General features: G+C 49.4%; 1 protein-coding gene across 2 annotated transcripts; it reads left to right on the top strand.

Moving 5' to 3' along the window:
* The first annotated feature begins 1,238 nt into the window (after positions 1-1,238).
* trpm5 (transient receptor potential cation channel, subfamily M, member 5) lies at positions 1,239-20,069 on the top strand. 2 transcript variants are annotated; one of them, XM_035627959.2, is made up of 26 exons: positions 1,239-1,314; positions 2,777-2,844; positions 4,718-4,874; positions 4,960-5,140; positions 5,664-5,830; positions 6,048-6,225; positions 7,345-7,409; positions 8,057-8,242; positions 8,568-8,667; positions 8,802-8,920; positions 9,299-9,640; positions 10,611-10,754; positions 12,448-12,571; positions 12,765-12,910; positions 13,645-13,757; positions 13,893-13,994; positions 14,596-14,854; positions 17,066-17,184; positions 17,336-17,468; positions 17,567-17,741; positions 17,841-18,009; positions 18,115-18,293; positions 19,132-19,264; positions 19,446-19,518; positions 19,607-19,697; positions 19,785-20,069. In XM_035627959.2, exons 1-26 carry the CDS (start codon positions 1,288-1,290, stop codon positions 19,928-19,930), a joined length of 3,696 nt encoding a protein of 1,231 aa, XP_035483852.2. In that variant the 5' UTR covers positions 1,239-1,287; the 3' UTR covers positions 19,931-20,069. The 2 variants fall into 2 exon arrangements, with proteins under 2 accessions (XP_035483852.2, XP_047187432.1); XM_047331476.1 differs by lacking the exon at positions 2,777-2,844 and having other exon boundaries at positions 1,263-1,314.
* Positions 20,070-20,092: the final 23 nt, after the last annotated feature.

Below are 20,092 nucleotides of genomic sequence, written 5' to 3'. Positions count from 1 at the left end.
AAGAAAAAAAGGTTTCCACTTTTTTGCATTTAACTTAGAAACCCCAAATCATTTCTGTTAATTATTGATGATATTATAATTTTGACTTGGCGGTGCAGAAGGGAACAGCGATTGTTGCCTCGCAGCAGGAAGTCTCGAGGTTCCCAAACCCGCCGTCCCACATGCGGGGGGGGGGGGCTTTTTTTCTCCGCGTGGAGTTTCAATGTTTTTCTCCCTGCGTCTGCGTGGGTTTCCTCCCGGTCCCCCGGCTTCAAAGACACGCAGCTTAGGTCAACTGGAGACTTTAAATGAACCGTAGGCGTGGATGCATGAGAAGACCACGGAGGGACGGATCATTTCCACTTGAGGGGAAGATGATTTTGTGTCCAAATCTTTGGCAGGGAAACGAACGGCCCTGTTCTCACTCACTCACTCACTCACTCACTCACTCACTCACCCACTCACTCACTCACTCACTCACCCACTGCATTCAAAAGAAGCTCCCAGTCCGACCACAGTCTGATGTGACCGCTGGGCAGCGCCGCTCCGGAGAAGTCGGGGGGGTTGTGGGTCGTGCACGAGGGCAGCTCCCCCGGCGGTAATTGGTTCAGCATTTTGCGGATCAATCTGGCGGCGTTCAAGCCTCCTCTCCAAAAGCTTTTGTCCGCCACCGACCGGATTCACACATTCACAGGGTGCTTTCACGCTTAACTGGCTTATTGAGCCCAAAGTCGGAAAAGCTGCGGCGCCGCTTGCCTCGGCGAACTCTCGACTGCTCACCGACGGCTGAGCACGGGATAAAAGTTGGCCTGCGGGGCCGCTTAGAGACACTTAGGCCAACGGGCAACGATGGTGCAAAAGTTGTCACATTGACCGAGTGGTGATGGGGAACATCGCACTCTGCATGTTCAACTGCTGCCCAATATCTGAAGTTCAGGGCTCCGTTTAACGCTGAATACTTCTGCAGCTGCGCGTGAACATGCCACGACCGATGCAGGAAGTGCACCCGAGACACCTGAAGTGTGTCTCTGGGGATCGGGAGTCTTTGGTCCTGATGAGAGCAGGAGTGCGGCGGCCCGACCGATGGGTGCAAAGTAAAAACCCGGGCGGAGCAAAAGTGGAGGGATTGGCCCACGGGGAGGGAGGGAGGGAGGGAGGGAGGGAGAGCTCCGCCTTTGTCCCACTTCCTGCTGGCAACCAGGAAGTGGGAGGTGGGGGGGGGAGTCCACCTGAGGGATGAGGGGAAGGGGGAATAGCCCTGAGCCCTCACAGGTGTGGTTCTGCGACAGGAGGCGAATCGCTTCAGCCATGCAGGAGAGACAGGACGTTCCTCTGGTGAGTGTGGACGGAGTGGAAAAGTGTCATTTTTTTCTGTGTACCATGTCAAGTTGTAACAGGTCTATGAGAAATAATTCTCCCAGGTACTGTACTGTGCATGATTCCACGTGTTTTCAGTGAGCCGACGCCTCCTCGTCTCCTAATATATATTGTACGTCAAGAGTGGTTGACGTACAACATGAAAAATGGGGAAATCATCCTAAGATTGGTCTTTTTGGAATGCTATAGAATTTAATATATAGTTCAATTTCTGGAGAATTTACACAGTTCAAGATGAAACAGAAGTTGTGAGTTTGATCTTTTTTTTGCTTTTCTTTTTTTTTATATTCCATGTAAAGACTCACTGATGTACCCGCGCGACATATAGACACATATTCCGTGCGTTGCTCGCAATAATCCAGTCATAATTAACTTTTTACATTACATCACCACTTTTTTTGTGTGTATAAATCTTAACTCTCGTGGTTTATGATGTTTAACCACAACATAAATATCAGCAGACAGGTACATTTGACCACATCTTGTTATAAGTGATTCTCATTTCTGTCCTTTCACTGTACATTTTTGGCATTTTACCATAAAATCTATATGTTTTTTGTGAGTTCCTTGGTTAATTACTTTGCCTCTTTTGGGGACTGGTTTCCCACGTGTGCTACGACGATTGTTAGGCCCCTTCAGTTTTACACTGACCCGTGTACCGTAGAGCTGTGCTTCCACTTTTTCCGCTGAGCAGCACATATTGACTCAGAGATCCCAGATATCGTCTCTTTTTTCGTTACGAGCAAAGGAGAAGTTGATCATGAACCCCCCCCCCCCCTTTTGCACACGCAGCCGGGCGTCCTTCCCTCTACGTTTGCATGCCAATCGTCCGGTTTGCATATTCCCAGTCGTCTTTTTCTCTCTCCCACGACAAGCTGCTCACTTGCATTCAAAACAGATGGCCACACTTGGGTTCAAGGTGCGCGGGGAGTCAACTGTGGTTTTGTCAGGGAAGTACGCCCTTGCGTTTCATTTCAATCATCTTTCCCGAGCGGCTCAAGTGCCTATGCAAATAGCGCTGGCAAGTAAAAGTCATTGTTTACTCAGGCAAAGGGGATAATCTTATTAATAATGAATGATTTTCCGTTCTGAACCCAGTGTCATTTATTGTTATGAATAGACAGACTGTGGCTGTGTTTCCAGTCTAGAAACAATAGCGACACGCGTATCGTGTCTCTATGTCACAAGCACACTTGCGTCGGAAGGGTTTCATGTTTGACCGGCCTTTTGTGCACTTGGAGCTCGAGCATCAGGCCGGAAGCTCTTTGCATGTGAAGCGAGCATGAAAATTCCTGCCAACTTTGCATTGACCACAAGTGCTTCTGAGGACCCTTTGCATATGCGATAAGAGAGCGTGGTGAGCGAGTCATATTGTGTTCAGAAATTGCTCGTAACATCTGTGTCTTTGTCTGTTTGCAAGGGGACACTGCGGCCACAGACCCGGTGCCTGCGATGTGGGGACGCACTGGAGTGGTCGGAGGAGCACAGGTGTGTGTTCGAATCACGAATTTATGTACACGATACATCCACGACCACGGGCCGGAGCTCTTATCTGGATTAAATGACAGCGTGGTTCAATATTCATGTTTTTTTGTTTTTTTTATCTGATTATCAGATAATAGACGTCTGCAGGCATCCAGATCATCCCAGTGATTGACAGGCCATAAGAAACCTTAACTGATTCCAAGTAGAGTTTGCTAGTTAAATTATTCATGAGCGGGGGACACTGTTTCCCAGCCTCCTCCAATGTTAGAGAAATGCCAAGTGCTGCATTCTTGATACAGCACACACAGTTCATACCTCCAACAGAGCAAAATCTTACAAAACTGGTTATTTTAAGAGGATGGAGCATGGGCGTTGAGATTTTGAATCCACCTCTGCGTCTGGATCCACTTCAACATCAGACGCGTCTGAAAAAATATGGAGGCTTTGCCCAATTGAGGATGAAAGTGAATTTACGTTTCAACTTTCGTGCGCCCCCAGTGGCTACAGTCGGTAGTGTTGTGTGGTCACTGTGGTAAAGACGCTGGTAAGGAAGACGGCATTTTTCCTCAGAGCTGGTTCCCTAGGAGGTTGTCAGCACCCACGGGCGTGTCTGCCCAGGGCCCAAGGATGGGGGAGGAATTAAACAGGTTTTTTTGTTTTTAATTAGTGTTTTCTAAGTAATTAGTGTCATAGCATGAATTAAAAAACGTGGCTGAATACATTGTTTGAGAGACTGAACTATACAATTCCAAAAATAGTTCTCTGAGGGCCCTCTCTTAGTAAATTACTTGTGAGGGGTTGGGGGTTTGACTTGTGGTAGTAGTGTTGTTGATGGGCCCACAGAGACTGCTTATGCATAGGGCCCAGAATTTGGCGCTACACCCCTGTCGACACCACTATGGAGGAGACGGACGTTCACTGAAGTGCCTACGTTGTTTCCTTGCTCCCAGTGTGAACAAGCGGCAGCGTTGGCATCATGGCTAACTCAGTGTCAGCAGCCTGGCTACTATCCAAAGCAGAAAACAAACACTGAGGAGCACCGGTTTGAAAAAATTGACCTTGAGTTGAACGTCCGGTAGTATTAATAAGTAAGCTAATAGAAGGTCTGCCTTTGCCATCACTGGGGATAGACACCGGGAGAACGCTACTCTCTTCTTTGTTGTGGTTAATCAATGGGTGATGCAATTCCTTTGTGCCGTTAATTGAAAAGTTTAAGGCCAAAAATTGGTCTATTCCCTATTTAAAGTGAGGTTAATGTCCAATCATGCATATGTCAAGAATAACAGCATTTTGGGATCATTCCCATTTCTGTCAAGTCATTGTATGACTTACTGGTTAGGAGTTAAGATCCAAAAAGATTTATAAGTGGCTGACAATGGTGACATTAATTTTTATTTTCTATGGCTTTACTGTACTACAGGGTATTTGACATGTAAACAAGACAAGTTGAACAACACAGTAACTTGCCTGATGGACAAATGCGCAACTTATTCCCTCTTATATTTATCACCGAGCCGGTTACGGGGAAAGACTGGGGCCTCGCATTTAGAAAAAAAGTGAAGGTGACGAAAAGCTGGGAGGTGAGTTTTCGAGTTTTGCGCTGGAAGGTTCCTCCGTCCGGGCGCTTGCTACGCGACTGGGGAGCAGGACGACAGGATGTTCCAGATGAGCAGCACACGACATTTTAATTCAATTATTCATTCACGTGAACCTCACGGGTTTTTGCCAGGCGCCAAAACTGAAGTCTGCGGCGTTCTTCTACAAAAGAAACTGTTGTTTTTAAGACCCAAAATATTCTTCTGTTGCCAGGAATAGAAGATATTTCACACATCCCTTATGTATGATTTGTATTTCTGTGCATGTGTGTTGCTGTCAGTGTCCCGCTGGGCTGCTCCTGCTGCGCCACGGCGGATGAAGCACTGGAGAAGGTGGCCCGAGGCCTGGCCAGCAAGATGAGGAGGGAGAGGAGCCACTGGGCAGCTGGACGAGTGGGCGACATCGACTTCACCGGCGCCTCCAAGAAGAGGGGAAAGGTGAAACTACAGGCGACGTGTAACAGTGGGCGTCACGTGACAGCAAAGGAGCTCCCACATGACACACGCACACTCTTGTGTCCAGTTCATGAGGGTGCGCAGCGACACGGACCCGGTGCTGATCTACCGGATGCTGACGGAGGAGTGGGGCCTGGCCCCCCCGCACCTGGTGGTGGCGTTGGTCGGGGGCGACGAGCTGACTCAGATGAAGCCGTGGCTCAGGGACACGCTGAGGAAAGGACTCGTGAAGGCCGCGCAGAGCACAGGTGATGTTCAGGGAGAGGGGAAAGGAAAACAAAGCACACTTGTCTTTGGATTTCAAACACTCAGAGAGCGGGCTCTCCGATGCCCCCTGTTGCCCGGCAGCAGAACCTACTGGGAACACATCACACGGGTGAAAAAGGCTCGATGTGAGAGGTCTATAATAAGGGTCATAAATTATTTATTATCTTTTTTCATGTGTTTTTTCATTTATTTTTTTAGGAGCACAATTATTACAATATTTTCATGAATTCTAATGTATGTAAGGAGGACTAACACTGCATACTTTATAACCATATATAACCCTATAGGGCACTCTGATTAGCATCATCAATAGAGCAGCTCTGCACATAATGAAAACCAGAACGCAGCTCTCTAGTTTGAGACACTCACATGGTAATGATTCATTAGAGTTTGTCTAGACCCTGCTACCAAGTGCACAACAACTGTCTATGTACCACACACACACACACACACACACACACATATATATATATATGTGTGTGTCACTGCGTCTCTGTTCTCCAGGGGCATGGATTCTGACTAATGGGCTCCGCTTCGGCATCACGAAGCACTTGGGCCAGGCGGTAAGAGATCACTCCTTGGCCAGCACCTCCTCCAAAGTTCGTGTCGTGGCCATTGGCATCGCACCCTGGAACATGATCCACAATCGAGAGGCTCTGCTCACGGCCAAGGTTTCACACACACACACACACACACACACAATCAGACAAACACACACACATACACACACTCAGACAAACAGACAAACATACACACACAATCAGACAAACACACACACACACACACACACACACACACACACACTCAGACTCACACAGAGATAATGCATCAAACGTGAAAAGAGCAAGTCTTTCACGTGACTGTTTCCACGCTGCCCCCCCCCCCCAGGTGGACGAGCCTGCCGCCTACAAGCCACAGGACCTGCCTCACGGATCGGTGTACTCCCTGGACAGCCACCACTCTCACTTTGTGCTGGTGGAGGAGGATCCCAGCAGACCGGGCCTCACCAGCGAGATGAGGGTGAAGCTGCTCAAGCACATCTCTCTGCAGCGCACCGGTTACGGAGGTAAAGGCGTCTGGGGGTCGTCTGGGGGTCGTCTGGGGGTCGTCTGGGGGTCGTCTGGGAACCGGCGATCGGGCGCCAGTCACTTACTCAAGCAAGGCAATCAAAAATGCCAGAATTTACGACTGACTCAATTAAATGCAAACGCCCTGCATTAACTGTTACTTATGTAAGACGCACAGAAATAAAGACTGTAGAATCGACTTGAATATTAAAAGTACTCATAGATGCGTTGACCATTATTCAACTGTGGTGATGTTCGTGGGACAGGCAGCTGCTTCATACACTGGTAGCTTCAAAACAAACAATGAAAACGTGATTCATATTTCATGAGGTTTTTTTTTTTTCATATGGCTTGCCGGGGGAAAAAAAAATCATATTCCCCTTGAAATTCTTCCCCCCTCGGTATCTGTTTCTTTTTTCTTTCTTTTTTTTTTAAATCACCAACTTGCTAAGACGCACGACCTAGAAAAATGTCAGAGTCACCGGAGGTACCCCCGGAGTTTTCTGCGTAAAGGGACAAAAGGTCCTTTTTTTGCACATTACGAGCGCATTGCGTTTATCCTCGAGGTCCAACAGACGCGTCCGAGTGCACTCTCATTTGTGGAGACAGTTTTTTTCTGAATAGAACAAATATTAAAATAAATTGCGCCCAAACGTCGCTCACGAGTGCGAAATACAAAAAAAATCTCCGAAACGTTGCTCAAACAGACAAACATGGAGAATAAAACCTCCGCTTGATAACTTTGCGTCGAGATCTACGAGACAGCAAGAAAAGTTGTGTCGTGTTTCGTTCCCGTTGAATAAACGGTTAACAGGAACTTCAAAAAAGGAAAGAAAATGGGATATTAGGTTTATTATTCGGGCTTTTCTCGATCTCCTCGCCGCGCAATTGTTGACCCCTTTGACGGCTTCACCTCTGCCGGCGTGCGGACCCCTTCGAATTGGCCAATCTGATCAGGGAAGAGGAACGCCATTCGTTGAGTTCATGTGCCCGTGGCTGGCAAAGGGGCGCCCGCGGGGGAATGGCGGGAGGGCGATGACGGCGGGGCGGCGGTGACGTGGGACCCCCCTTCCACAGGGGGGCCGTGTTGTGAACGTGCCTCTTGGTGCTGCTTTCAGGTGCGGGCAGTTTCGAGATCCCTGTGCTGTGTCTCCTGGTCCACGGGGAGCCGAGGATCCTGAAGGTAACGCGACCCCCCCCCCCCCCCGCAGAGTGCACAATGTGACTTGAAGAATGGAGGCTCGGAATGCAATATATCTGTTTGTCGCAGGCCCGAGCCAGAACTGCGAAACCAATCCTCTCTTTTGTTCACACACACGAACCAATCTCTCCCGCTAACAACACCGATGACTGAGGAGGTTACAGACTACACTTTGCACCGGTCGATACATTTCTCCGTTGACGTGTAGTTAATAAGTCAAAAAGAATTCAGTTCTGGGGCCTTTGAGGGCCGCAACTAGGGGTCATTTTCATAATCGATTAATCTGACGATTATTTCCTCGACTCATCGATTAGCTGTTTGATCTATAAAATTGTGAACAATAAAGATCATGTTTCCCCAAACCCCAACGTGATGTTTCGCTTTGCCCACACACCAAAGATATTCAGGTCACTGTCACAGAGGAGCAAAGAAAACCAGAACACATTCCCATTTGAGAAGCTGCAATCAGAGAACTTTGGAGATAAAAACTACTTGAACCGATTAAAGGGTTCTTAAAATGGTTGGCGATTCATTTAGTAATCGACGAACCGTTGCAGCTCTGGTGCGTTTTGTCGACACACACGCCTGACCACTCTGCCCCCCCCCCCCCCCCCCCCCCCGCCTTGCAGAGGATGCACAAGGGCATCGGCAATTCCACGCCGTGGCTGATCCTGGCGGGCTCGGGGGGCGTGGCCGACATCCTGGTCACGCTGGTGAATCGGGGCTGCTGGGATACGGACAGCGTTCGCGAGCTGCTGCTGGACACCTTTCCCAGTGCCCACCACAGCACCGACATCAGCAACTGGGTCAAGCTGGTGAGAGCAGCAGTGTGCACGCAGCGCGGCGGCAGGCGCGCGCGCACACACACACACACACACACACACACACACACACACACACAGATATGCACATCACAAGACTTGAACATTGACAGAAAAATGGGGCACAGTGGGGAAGACTGTGAGGGGAGCGAACGTAATGAATGCTAATGTTTCAAAATTTGTACGTGATGACCTAATTAGGAATATGAAAGGAGGAGGGAAACATGCCGATGATATGAGATGTTCTTTTTCTTCGTGCACAATGAAGGGGATTGTAATTGTCTTCATTGAGGCGCTGTTTTGTCAACCTGCCAATCAGATCCAGAGGATCCTCGACCACGGCCACCTCCTCACCGTGCACGACCCCGAGCAGGAGAGCTCCGAGCTGGACACGGTCATCCTCAAAGCTCTCGTCAAGGGTAAAGCACTAACAATATTAGTTTTTTTTGGGGATTTGCACGGAGAGAAGGATGGAGAGCGAGCCCCGGGTTGGCGTCCTGTGCGTGATGTGTGTGTGTGTGTGTGTGTGTGTGTGTGTGTGTGTGCTCGTCAGCATGTAAGAGCCAGAGTCAGGAGGCTCAGGACTTCCTGGACGAGCTGAAGCTGGCTGTGGCCTGGAACCGGGTGGACATCGCCAAGAGCGACATCTTCAACGGAGATGTGGACTGGAAGGTGAGGTCCGGATCCCAGAGTCGAGAATCGATGGGAGCTCTTGTCCCACTTTGGTCATATTTTACTCGTCTTACATTCGACGTGGCCAACTCTTCAAATTCCATTCCAAAATTTCGTGTCAATCCATCCAATTGTCCGATGCGCACCCAAAGTAGTCTGTATATAACCTGATCAGCCTTTACACTGTAATAATACCGTTTCATAATGACGTCATCAAGACGTCATTCGTACCATATGATGAGGAACACTCTTCCGTCTTTTCCTGATCCATATGCCCTGTCATGTGCGGAGATGTCGAGATATCGGCCGCGGCCTTTGACCGATCGGCTCCAAAAGTGTAATCATCCGGAGGTGAACTTTCCGCGTTGCTCTTCGCAGGCGCGCGACCTCGAGGAGGTGATGATGGACGCGCTGATCAACGACAAGCCCGACTTTGTGCGCCTCTTCGTGGACAACGGCGTGAACCTGGGCGACTTCCTCACGTACGGCCGCCTGCAGGAGCTCTACTGGTCCGTGTCGGAGAAGAGCCTGCTGCACAACCTGCTGCTCAAGAAGTACGAGGAGAAGCAGCTGCTGCTCGGCGCCGCCAGGGCGCCCGGCCCGCCCGGGCACCACCCGGCCGAGCAGGGGAAGCCCCGCTTCACCCTGTTCGAGGTTGCCAAAGTGCTGAAGGACTTTCTGCACGACTCCTGCAAAGGCTTCTACCAGAAGACTCCCACAGTGAGTGTGTGTGTGTGTGTGTGTGTGTGTGCGTGTCACAAATGTGCCAGTGAATCATTTGCACCGCATTGACTTGCAGAAATCATCTCAGGCTGATGAATTAGCTTCCACTCTGCGCCGCGTCTGGCAGCCAGCTCCCATCCCTTTTGGCTCTGTCTGCTCGTTCGCCCTCGTCTCTCAGCCGCCGCGACTGAGCAGAGAGAGTTTCTGGGATCGTTTCATCTGAAAATGTTAAAGGCCTTGAGGTCGGAGGCCGCAGTCAAACGCGACCCCATTTCCTCGCTGGCCGGAGTGGAGCATAAAAAATCCGAGCAATAAAGTCTCGGCAATTTTGAGTTAATCCTGCCCCTTCCGTCGGCCCCCGTCGAGTCCTTCTCTCCTCTCTCTCCTGAGTCGATATTGCATCGGGTCACACTTCGGAGGGACCTCCATCTTGCCTCGCGTCTTATCTTACAGGAGCGTGTTACTGACGTTACAGTAATTCAAACTGAATACGATTTGTGTACCAGAACTTTTCCTCCTCTCCATCCCGTTCGTACAACATGCAAAACCCCTCAAACTTTCCCTCGGTGACCCCCCCCCCCCCCCCCGCCCCCATGTCGAAACGGAAGAGATGGATCGCGAACGAAATCCGAACCCCGCTGTCACATACGTGCTAAGAAAGTCCTCTCTAAATATATCCGTGCCATTTGCAAAGAAATTACAGCCTCTCTGTGTTCTGTTCTGCTCTGTTCTGTTCTGTGTGTTGTTCATATTTTTGCTGCACGGCTCAAAGAAAAAAGGTCTGCTTGTTCATCGCGTTTCATAGAAATCACTTAAAATACCTGCGGCGTATGCCTCCCAGGCAAGTACATCCTTCTTGGCAGAGGGGGTAGAGTAATCGGCTTGCATAGATTTTATGACTCACATGATAATGTCATGCTCTGTAAACTGCGTGGCGTGACGTACAGTGCTGTCTGTGTGGCTGCAGGAGAAACCGGCCAAGGGTCGACTGTTCCACACCCAGAAGAACCTGCCCGAGTTGGAGGAGCGCTGCGAACACCCGTGGAGGGATCTCTTCCTCTGGGCCGTCCTTCAGAACCGACAGCAGATGGCCAACTACTTCTGGGCCATGGTCAGTCCTGTCCCTCTGCTCTCGCGTCTCCCCCGCGCCGAGCGGGTCCATCAACGAAAAGTCTTAACGCGCCCCGGCATCGACAAGCGGGGCTCGCAGTCACACCGCCGCTGGTTTGTATTCCGAGTCCGGCGCGGACATGAGTAATGTGGGCCGGCGCGGTCGCGGGCACGGGTCACGCCTGCCATATGAAAATGTCGCTCGAGATAAAAAGGGCCCGGCGAACGGCATACTTATCGAGGAACTGAGGTGAACTCGAACGCCATCTCGCGGCCGGCGGCGCTATTCAGATGAAGGTCGCGCCGGTCGGTGCCAGCGGCGAGTCCCGACGAAATGAATGACTCGTATCCTGACATGTGACTGATGCCGTGCGATTAGTCGTATGACACGCGGTGGCCGGTAATTGCTCTTTGTTTTCAACGTCTTCATTTCTCCTTCCTTTGCCGCCCCTCCCCCCGAACCAAAGGGAACCAATTATTCGAATGGCACGAGCGGCCAGCCCCGACGCGCCTCCCCTCCTATGTCTTATTTCAAACATGATCTAAAAAATTATGGTAATTGCATTCACTTTGTGTGTACTGCAAAGCGCCTCAACTATCGGGATATCTGCATTTATAATTTGATTGTTTGAAGTATCTCTCGCGTCGGCGGCCTCGTCACAATTATCCCCGCGCGCTGGCATACGGGAGGGAATGTTGCAATATGTACATTTATGCAAAAGACCCAGAAGTGACATTGCACAGTACAATATATGACATATTTAAAAGTCATTGTACATGATTATTTTAAAAGAGGAGGGTGCGAGGTACCGCACCACAGAGTGTAACTTCCTCTGTTTCATTTGAGTATGTTGCTCTTCATTTACAGTAGACGCGGCCATGGGCTCGCTGCTTCCTCCTTATTTCCAGTCTCTAGGCGAAATAGAACAGATTCTCTCTCCTCACTCTCGGCAAGAGGTCAAATGAGCAAATCTCCCTTTTACCGTCAAAGGACAATACGTCAATGGTTTTGTATTCACACGTCCGTTCCCTTTCAGTTTTTGCACGCAACCACAATACAACCACGGCAAAGTACGTGAAGACTCGATGTTCAATGTACTGAATTGGTTTTCAAGGCGTTTAATCCTTTGTGCACTATAAATTGGACTGAAGTGAAACCCCGGGACAACAGGCTGAGAATCATGAGTGCGCTTTAGAAAAATGGCAGGTAAGAAAATAAAGGGAGGTAGAGTAATATCGATTGTGATAAACGAGGCCAACACATGCAAGGACACGGCGTTGCTGAGAATTCAAAACGGCCTATGTGGTGGGTTGTTTTTGGTGGAGGACAGTCTCCCATTGGGTCATTTTGCTACTCCGTGGGACAGGTACCACCACCACCACCACCCCCCTCAGGCTTGTTTGTCAATGCATCAATCACCCAAACTGACAGCTGTCTGTCTCAGCAGACGGACCATGACAACAAGCGCATCTAAGATATGATCTGTCGCTGTCACATCCGCGCTGTTGGTAAACACAGGGCGGATAGATATGTAATGTGCGTGAGAAATGAACGGGATGCAGACAGACCGCAGCCACAGTTCACCTCATTTACATTCCAAAGACGACGCCCCCCCCCCCCCCCCCTGAACTAGATTTCTCAGATCCCTCTTTCAGACCCATCTCTTGGATTCAGCTTTCTTCTAATCCCGCAGGGCCCCGAGGCGGTCGCGGCAGCGCTGGCGGGCTGTAAGATTCTGAAGGAGATGGCCCGACTGGAGTCGGAGGCCGAGTCCGCGCGCAGCATGAAGGAGGCCAAGTACGAGCAGTTCGCCCTCGGTGAGTGCATAAACCATTCGGCGACCCGAGCCAGCAAATAAGAAATTGTCGCCACGCGATGTAAATATACAAAGATGAAGCGAGAGGTCGCGCTCACCGACCTCGGAGCCACGCGAGGTGCCGACCGATGCTGCTGACCAGGGAGCAAAGTGTGAGCGCGGGTGACCCACTGACGTTGTTGTACCTGCGGCAGATGTCTTCGGAGAGTGTTACTCCAACAGCGAGGACCGGGCGTACGCCCTGTTGGTGAGGAGAACACGCTGCTGGAGCAAGTCCACCGTCCTCAACCTGGCGACCGAGGCCGACGCCAAGTCCTTCTTCGCCCACGACGGAGTTCAGGTGACACGCGGACACGTTGCGCCTCACGTTTGACCTTTTCCCCCGAGCGCGTCCGATGAAATGAGAGTTGTCCCTGCCGTTCTTAAAAAGAACTTCTCCAGGTTCATTGCATTCTTCTTCTTCTACTTCCACTCGTTCCATTCATTCCACCCTGCACAGTTTAAACCTAAATGTCTCCCAACAGACGTTGCTTGTCATTAGTAAGTCATCATTGAGAGTTAATTGGGATTCCCTGTCAGCCAGGGAAACGTTAAGTGTGCAGCGATCCCTTGACAGTGAAGTCATATTTGTGTTTTTCATACAAAGCAGCATACATGATACAGCCTGCTTTTTACCTTTTTTTTTTCTGCTTTTAAAGGAAAAGCTGTTAATTGTAATTCAGTACGTGTGTCATGTTTCAAGCGCAACATACGTATGCGTTTTGACACGTGCCGACAAGCCCCCTAGACTTCTTCATCCGTAAACCTCAGACTCGATGGCCGTGGTTCACGCATGGTTCACACGTCACGGGAAATGGTTTGATGAGCAGGGGGGGGGGGGGGGGGGGATTATTTAAAGGTCCCTGCAGGATTGCTTCCGTGGATCCGGGCACAAGAGTGTGAGGCAGACATATTGGGAGGCCTGTGGCGCCCTCTTGTGGTAGATTTAATTCCCCCTGTTAAGTTAGTTAGTTCATCCCTGTTGTGAAATCAGATTTCAATTTTTCCCATTTGAATCGGAACTTTTCACCTCAGGCTCTCCTCACAAAGATCTGGTGGGGCGCCATGACGACGGACACGGCCATCTCCAAACTCGTGGTGTCCTTCTTCTGTCCCGCCCTCATCTGGACCAACCTCATAAAGTTCAGGTGATGCATCTTTTGCTGCCCCCCCCCCCCCCCCCCCCCTTGCCCCACCCCACACACACCCACACACACACACACACCTTTAGCCTGAGCCATGCGGGACGTACTGTATGATGACACGCTCCTGTGTTTTCTCAGCGACGAGGAACTCGACAATCGCAGCAGCCAAGAGCAGTTTGGCGAGCTGGACAGTCTGGATACAGAGAAGGCGCTGCTGCTCACTGACGACGACGACCCTCTGTGAGTCTGCCGCCATGCAGCGCTTGTAAAATTGATGGTGCATAAATCTAGCTGGAAATGAAAACCTTGGGCATTATTGTAGTTGTTCTACGGCTACATTTCTTTTTCCCGTCCTCATTATTTCTCTATGAAATATGTATCTTTGCCCTTGTCCAGGACATTTTTGGTCTGAATTCTGCTTCTGTATGAAAGTCAGATGCCCCCGACACCAATTGGCATTTTTATTTTTTGTTCGCCCCCAGGGGAGTTTCAATTTGACCTGCAGCCAAGTGAGACACGTCTCACACATTTGACTCGAATAAAAAAAACCATAATGAAATGCATGAGAGATAATAAAAATGGATAAAAACACGCGCCAAAAGCCACAAGCGCTCGTAAAATAGAAGAGAAAAAAAAATGGCTGTTAGGATTATGGCGTTACATAAAACCTGGAGTACATCCAGTCTGCATCAACAGCCCCAATCATCAAAGGCTAAAACAACACCAGTAATCCAATTTGAGAAGATATGGATTCAACCGGCGTCAATATCAGTAGATACTTGTTGGTTGTCCTGCGTATGAAGTTTGAGAAGCACCTCAACGTCTTTTCTACCCCTCCCAGGGACTCTCTCCCCGGCGATGCAGCGGCGCAGAGCTGCGCCTCCGTCTGGTGGCGCTTCCTCCTCCGCCGCTGGCGTCGCTTCTGGAGCGCCGCTGTCACCGTGTTCCTCGGCAACGTCATCATGTACTTCGCCTTCCTCTGCCTCTTCACCTACGTGCTGCTGCTGGACTTCCGCCCGCCGCCGCCCGCCGGCCCCGGAGCGCCCGAGATAATCCTCTACTTCTGGGTCTTCACCTTGGTGCTGGAGGAACTCCGGCAGGTGAGGCGCCCCCGACGCCGCCGGTTCCTCTTTGATCGCCCCGTCTCGTGATTTTGAACTTCTCAGATCATTATTTAGTGGTGTTCGTCTTTGGCGCGGCGGTGCAGCGGGTTGTTGCCTCAGAGCAAGAAGGTTGCGGTTTGAGGCTGACAGCCGGCAGAGGCTCGAGCTTCCTCCCACTGTTCAAAGACATTCTTCTTTTCTTCAATCCTCCATAGGATCAAAGCTGTATAGTGGATGGATGGATGGATGGAGGGACATCTATCAATCCATGCGTTGTGGCATTTCAATCGGATGTCTTTGCATGACTGCGTCCGTGCGCGGCGGCTCACGCACTTCTAAGCAGGAGCCGATATGGACAGCTCCCGTGAGCTCATTCTCTCTGGGGGGGTTTTAAGGATTCGCGGGCCTTTCACCCAGTGGGCCGGGTCAGTCAGACGAGCGCGATCCCTCACTCCGCTGATCCCGTCGAGACTCCCTTCCCTTGGGCCGCAGCGGCCCCAGATGAGACGGGCCCTCGCCTCCGTTTCCCCGGCTCAGAAATCTTTCAACGTGCGCCCCAGAGAGTCCCAGAGCTCAGGGGCACAGGTTTTTTTCCACAAAAAAAAAAAAAGAACCGCAGTTGCCGCAGGCGGCCCTGGCATTCCGGCAAGCCCGGCGGGGGACCCTGTGCCTTCAAAAGGGGACGGCTCTGGGGGCGCATACCTCTCCCCGAAGGAAGACAATGCCACTGGGGGGGGCCCTGCTCTCACCATAGTTTGTCACAGAAACATTTTAGCGACTGTCGGATGGATTTGAGATAGATTCGAGGGCTTTTTAAATCTGATACTCATACAAATCTCCTCTCTCTCTCAAAGGATGGATAAAACATAGTTTTAGCCCATTCAACATGTGCCTGCCCGTCACTGGGATGCCAACCCCTTGTCTTTAACATGTTTACCAGTTTGAAACAGAAGGATCAAACTTCACAGTCGATTCACCTGCCAAGTTTGAACTTGATCGGATGGGCAGTTGTTGAAAAAACGACAGAACAACATATTTATGCATTCGTTAGTTGGACTAGTGGAATTTTAAATATTAAAAAGAGAGGGCTCAGAGGCCTGGACTACGAAGTAAATTCAACATATCAAGGAGTGGAGAAGAACATGCCTTTTATTCTGCTCTTGCTTTGGATAAGGGTTAGCTTGGCAGATAGCCAACATGAAGTTGGTCCCTTGAATTATATACCCAGGATAGAAGAGTGGTTTAAGGCCTTTAAGGATCCATCTTTAATACTTCCTTTCATTTTTGTAAAACTGTTAAAACATAAAATCTCTCAGCTGCTAACTGTATAAACAACAGTGTCATCAGCATACATTTGTAGTTCTACCCACTGGCACTGTTGTAGGACATCGCTAATATATATATATATATACTAAACAATAAGGGGCCCAACATCGATCCCTGTGGTACACCCATTTTGCAATTCTTGTTGCTAGGCCGTGCATCCTTTGTCTTTTCATTATCTGTCTCCACTTAGCCTAACTACCACAGTCTCGTTATTTTTAAAATGATGTTTGCAGCACATGACCTGTTGCAATCATGAACACGTCTACTGGCTTGCAGAGCAACATGTCATAAAACTACAACATAAGATGAATATGAAGAAGGTAAACACAGCATCCAGACTAAAAGCTGCAGCTGCCAAATTGCAGGAGGGACAGCTGGCAAAAGAAAAATGTGTGAATGGATAAATTAAAAAGGATTTTAATATCATTGCCCCATCATAACAGCATTATGAGACTATAAATCTGTGCATTACGATAAATTAAATTAAATTCTAAGAATTTGTGGCTCAGATGTGTTTTCAAGGCGTGTATGACAATCTTAGCTGAAATCCCAGTGGTGTCAAATGGCTTCAGCAAATAAAAAATGAATTTAAAAAACACAATTCATACCGGTAGGTAGGTACAACATTTACAAGGCTTTAGTGCTTCGGTCTCTGTTGTAGCATGAGCGCAATGAAAAGATTTTGACATATTTGCAGTGAACAGGGTGGAAGTATCCGTCGCAGCAGAACAAATTACACATCGCCTTCCTAGGAAATTACCAAAGCAAACAAAGAATATGGTGGAATTAGAAGTGAAACCAAGACTCGGAGATGAACACGTCGCGTCACGGAGGATTTTTCTTTGTCTCGTGGTGAAACAGAAAATATCTTTTATCACACAGAGCTTTTTCACGGACGAAGAGATCAACATCTTGAAGAAGTTCAAACTCTACGTGGAGGACAACTGGAACAAGTGCGACATGGTTGCCATCTTACTCTTTGTCGTGGGGGTTTCGTGCAGGTAAGTAACATGAAATGACTTTCGATGACAGGAAATAATAAATCATCTTTGTGGCGGCGTTGGGTCTTTTGCTGAGTGAATGAATGAATGACTGGGTGGGAACGAGGGGTCGAAATGGAAGGGTGACGTGTTGTTTGATTGGATTTTGCAGGATGGTCAGTCACACCTACGAGGCAGGGAGGACCGTCCTGGCCATAGACTTCATGGTCTTCACCCTGCGTCTGATCCACATCTTTGCCATTCACAAGCAGCTCGGCCCCAAGATCATCATTGTGGAAAGAATGGTGGGGGGAAAGAAACCCACCTCCCGTCACAGATGGAGAGACCGAAGACTTTGCCGAGCAGGTTGAAAAGAAAATCATTTCTGTTTCCTTCATTGCAGATGAAGGACGTTTTCTTCTTCCTCTTTTTCCTGAGTGTGTGGCTCATCGCGTACGGCGTCGCCACGCAGGCCCTCCTCCACCCCAACGACCCCAGGATTGACTGGGTGTTCCGCAGGGCCCTGTACCGCCCCTACCTGCACATCTTTGGCCAGATCCCGCTGGAGGAAATCGATGGTGCTCCAGTCACATTTCGATTGGCCTCCTGTTGACCTGAAGCGTTGGGTTCTTCCGATCTGATTTTTTGTCTTTGTCCTTATCTTGAACGGAGCGCAGCGGCTCGCATGCCTGAAATCAACTGCACCGACGACAGAGAGGAGATCATCTCGGGCCTTCGGCCGCCGTGTCCCAACGTCTACGCCAACTGGCTGGTCATCCTGCTGCTGGTCATCTTCCTCCTCGTCACCAACGTCCTGCTGCTCAACCTGCTCATTGCCATGTTCAGGTCAGGGGCGGCGTCGGAAATCCCAGAACAGCGTTTTATATGTCTGGTGAAATTTGTACGTTTGTAAATTGTTGTTTTTTTTCCCCCCCTCCCCGCAATTGACAGCTACACATTCCAGGTGGTGCAGGGCAACACGGACATCTTCTGGAAGTTCCAGAGGTACAACCTGATTGTGGAATACCACAGCCGCCCGGCACTGGCCCCGCCCTTCATCATCATCAGCCACCTCTCTCAGATCCTCCTCAGCCTCGTCAAGCAGCCCGAGTCCAAGCAGGAGCATCTTGGTACGAAGCCTCCATCTTCAACATTTCTGCACATTTCTTTTTCTTCCCCTCCCCCCCCGCTGGGGACTATTATGACATCCTGCCTCATTTCAGGCAGATGAAAACTTTTCTTCGCGGCTTATCTGGAGAAATTAAACTTTGAATTGGAATAGAGGGAAACACACTGTGCTTTTATCTCGGGCCTTCACCTTCTCTGTCCATGGAAATTGCCCGTTGTTTAATTAGTTTTTGGACTGCCTCCTTGGGCGCGCGTGTGTGTGTGTGTGTGAGTGTGTGTGTGTGTGTGTGCTCTAAATGGTTGTGTTGGTTAAAAAACCATTGTCAGGACACTGACAATTCATGGTCCTCATAACCTCTAATGGCTTTTTTGGGGTCACTACGACTACAGAAAGGTGTGTGTGTGTGTGTGTGTGTGTGTGTGTGTGTGTGTGTGTGTGTGTGTTTGTGTGTGTGTAGGCCCCCACGAAGGGCTGTCTTGACGGGTTAACATATGGTTTTAGGGGGGTTGGATTCAGATTTAGGTTTCGTTTAGGGCAGCTGACACCAAAAGTGTCGGACATTTGATGTGGCACAAGTTTTTTCCTACTGGCATTTTTGGCAAAGCAGAATTTGGTTTGGCTCCCATTTTCCTGTTGATGAAAGAAAGGAGGAGTGTAATGAAGCAGATTCAGTAATATGGTTGTTAGTCAGGGAGCTGGGCGCACACACACACACACACACTGGACACTATCATGCATATACACACACACACACATGGAGTATGGAGTATACTAGGAAATGCATTACGTAAAGTGAGAGTAAAAGGACAAACGTGTGTGTGTGTGTGTGTGTCTGCCAGAGAGGGAGCTGCCGGCGGGGCTCGACCAGAGGCTGATAACATGGGAGACGGTGCAGAAAGAGAACTACTTGGCCAAACTGGAGCGGCAGCACTGGGAGAGCAGTGAGGAAAGACTCAAGAGCACCTCCTCAAAGTAACTGTCGTTTTGCTTTTTATTATTTTATCTTATCACCCTGCAGAAACTGTCACGTACTCTGATTACAAGATCTGACCTGTGCAGCACCAAAACCATAGCTTGTTCTAAAGCTCTTCTGCCCCCCGGTGGTGACACTTGACGACTGCGGCGCTGATGTTAACATTCGTTTGTGATCAAGGGTCCAGAGTTTGCTGAGGATCGTCGGTGGGTTCAAAGACCAAGAGAAGCGAATGGCATCCATGGAGGCTCAGGTAACGCTGGAAAAAGTATATTTCACCAAAAGAAAATCTATTTATCAAGTTATCTGACCCAGACACTTTCTGGTCGACCCGTCTGTAGGTCAGATACTGCGGAGAGGTCTTGTCCTGGATGGCCGAGTGCTTTTCTCAGAGCACGCTCAAGTGTGGGAGAGAAGCTCCGACCGCTCCGCGTGAGTCGAACGCAGGAATTGACTCGTCAATTGATTGAAAAAAGAAAATACCCGGGATTCATAACAACATGGGGATTTCAATTTCAGTGTCTCTAGCGGGCTGCAAGGCGAGCAGCGCCACGGACGCGTCCGCGAGTCAACCGGAGCAGGAGGTCAAACGGGAACGGAGAGAAGTCAAAAGAGGTCACCCAGGATATGGGGCGAACAAGAAATTTCCTTATATCGATGATTAAAAGTGACAAAAAAGTGAGCGCTAATTATGAATCTCTATACGTGAGATGATTTTTTTTGTTGTTACAATACTCTGATGGTGGTACGGTGGATTTGGTTTGGACTTAATTTAAATGAATAGAATGAAGTTGGATACAGTCACAGTGTTGTCTCCCTGGTTTTTA

The sequence above is a fragment of the Scophthalmus maximus genome, chromosome 4 (assembly GCF_022379125.1).
Source record: "Scophthalmus maximus strain ysfricsl-2021 chromosome 4, ASM2237912v1, whole genome shotgun sequence".
NCBI classification, from domain to species: domain Eukaryota; kingdom Metazoa; phylum Chordata; class Actinopteri; order Pleuronectiformes; family Scophthalmidae; genus Scophthalmus; species Scophthalmus maximus.
Note: the sequence above shows the minus strand (reverse complement) of the source record. Positions and strands in the feature narration are given on the sequence as shown.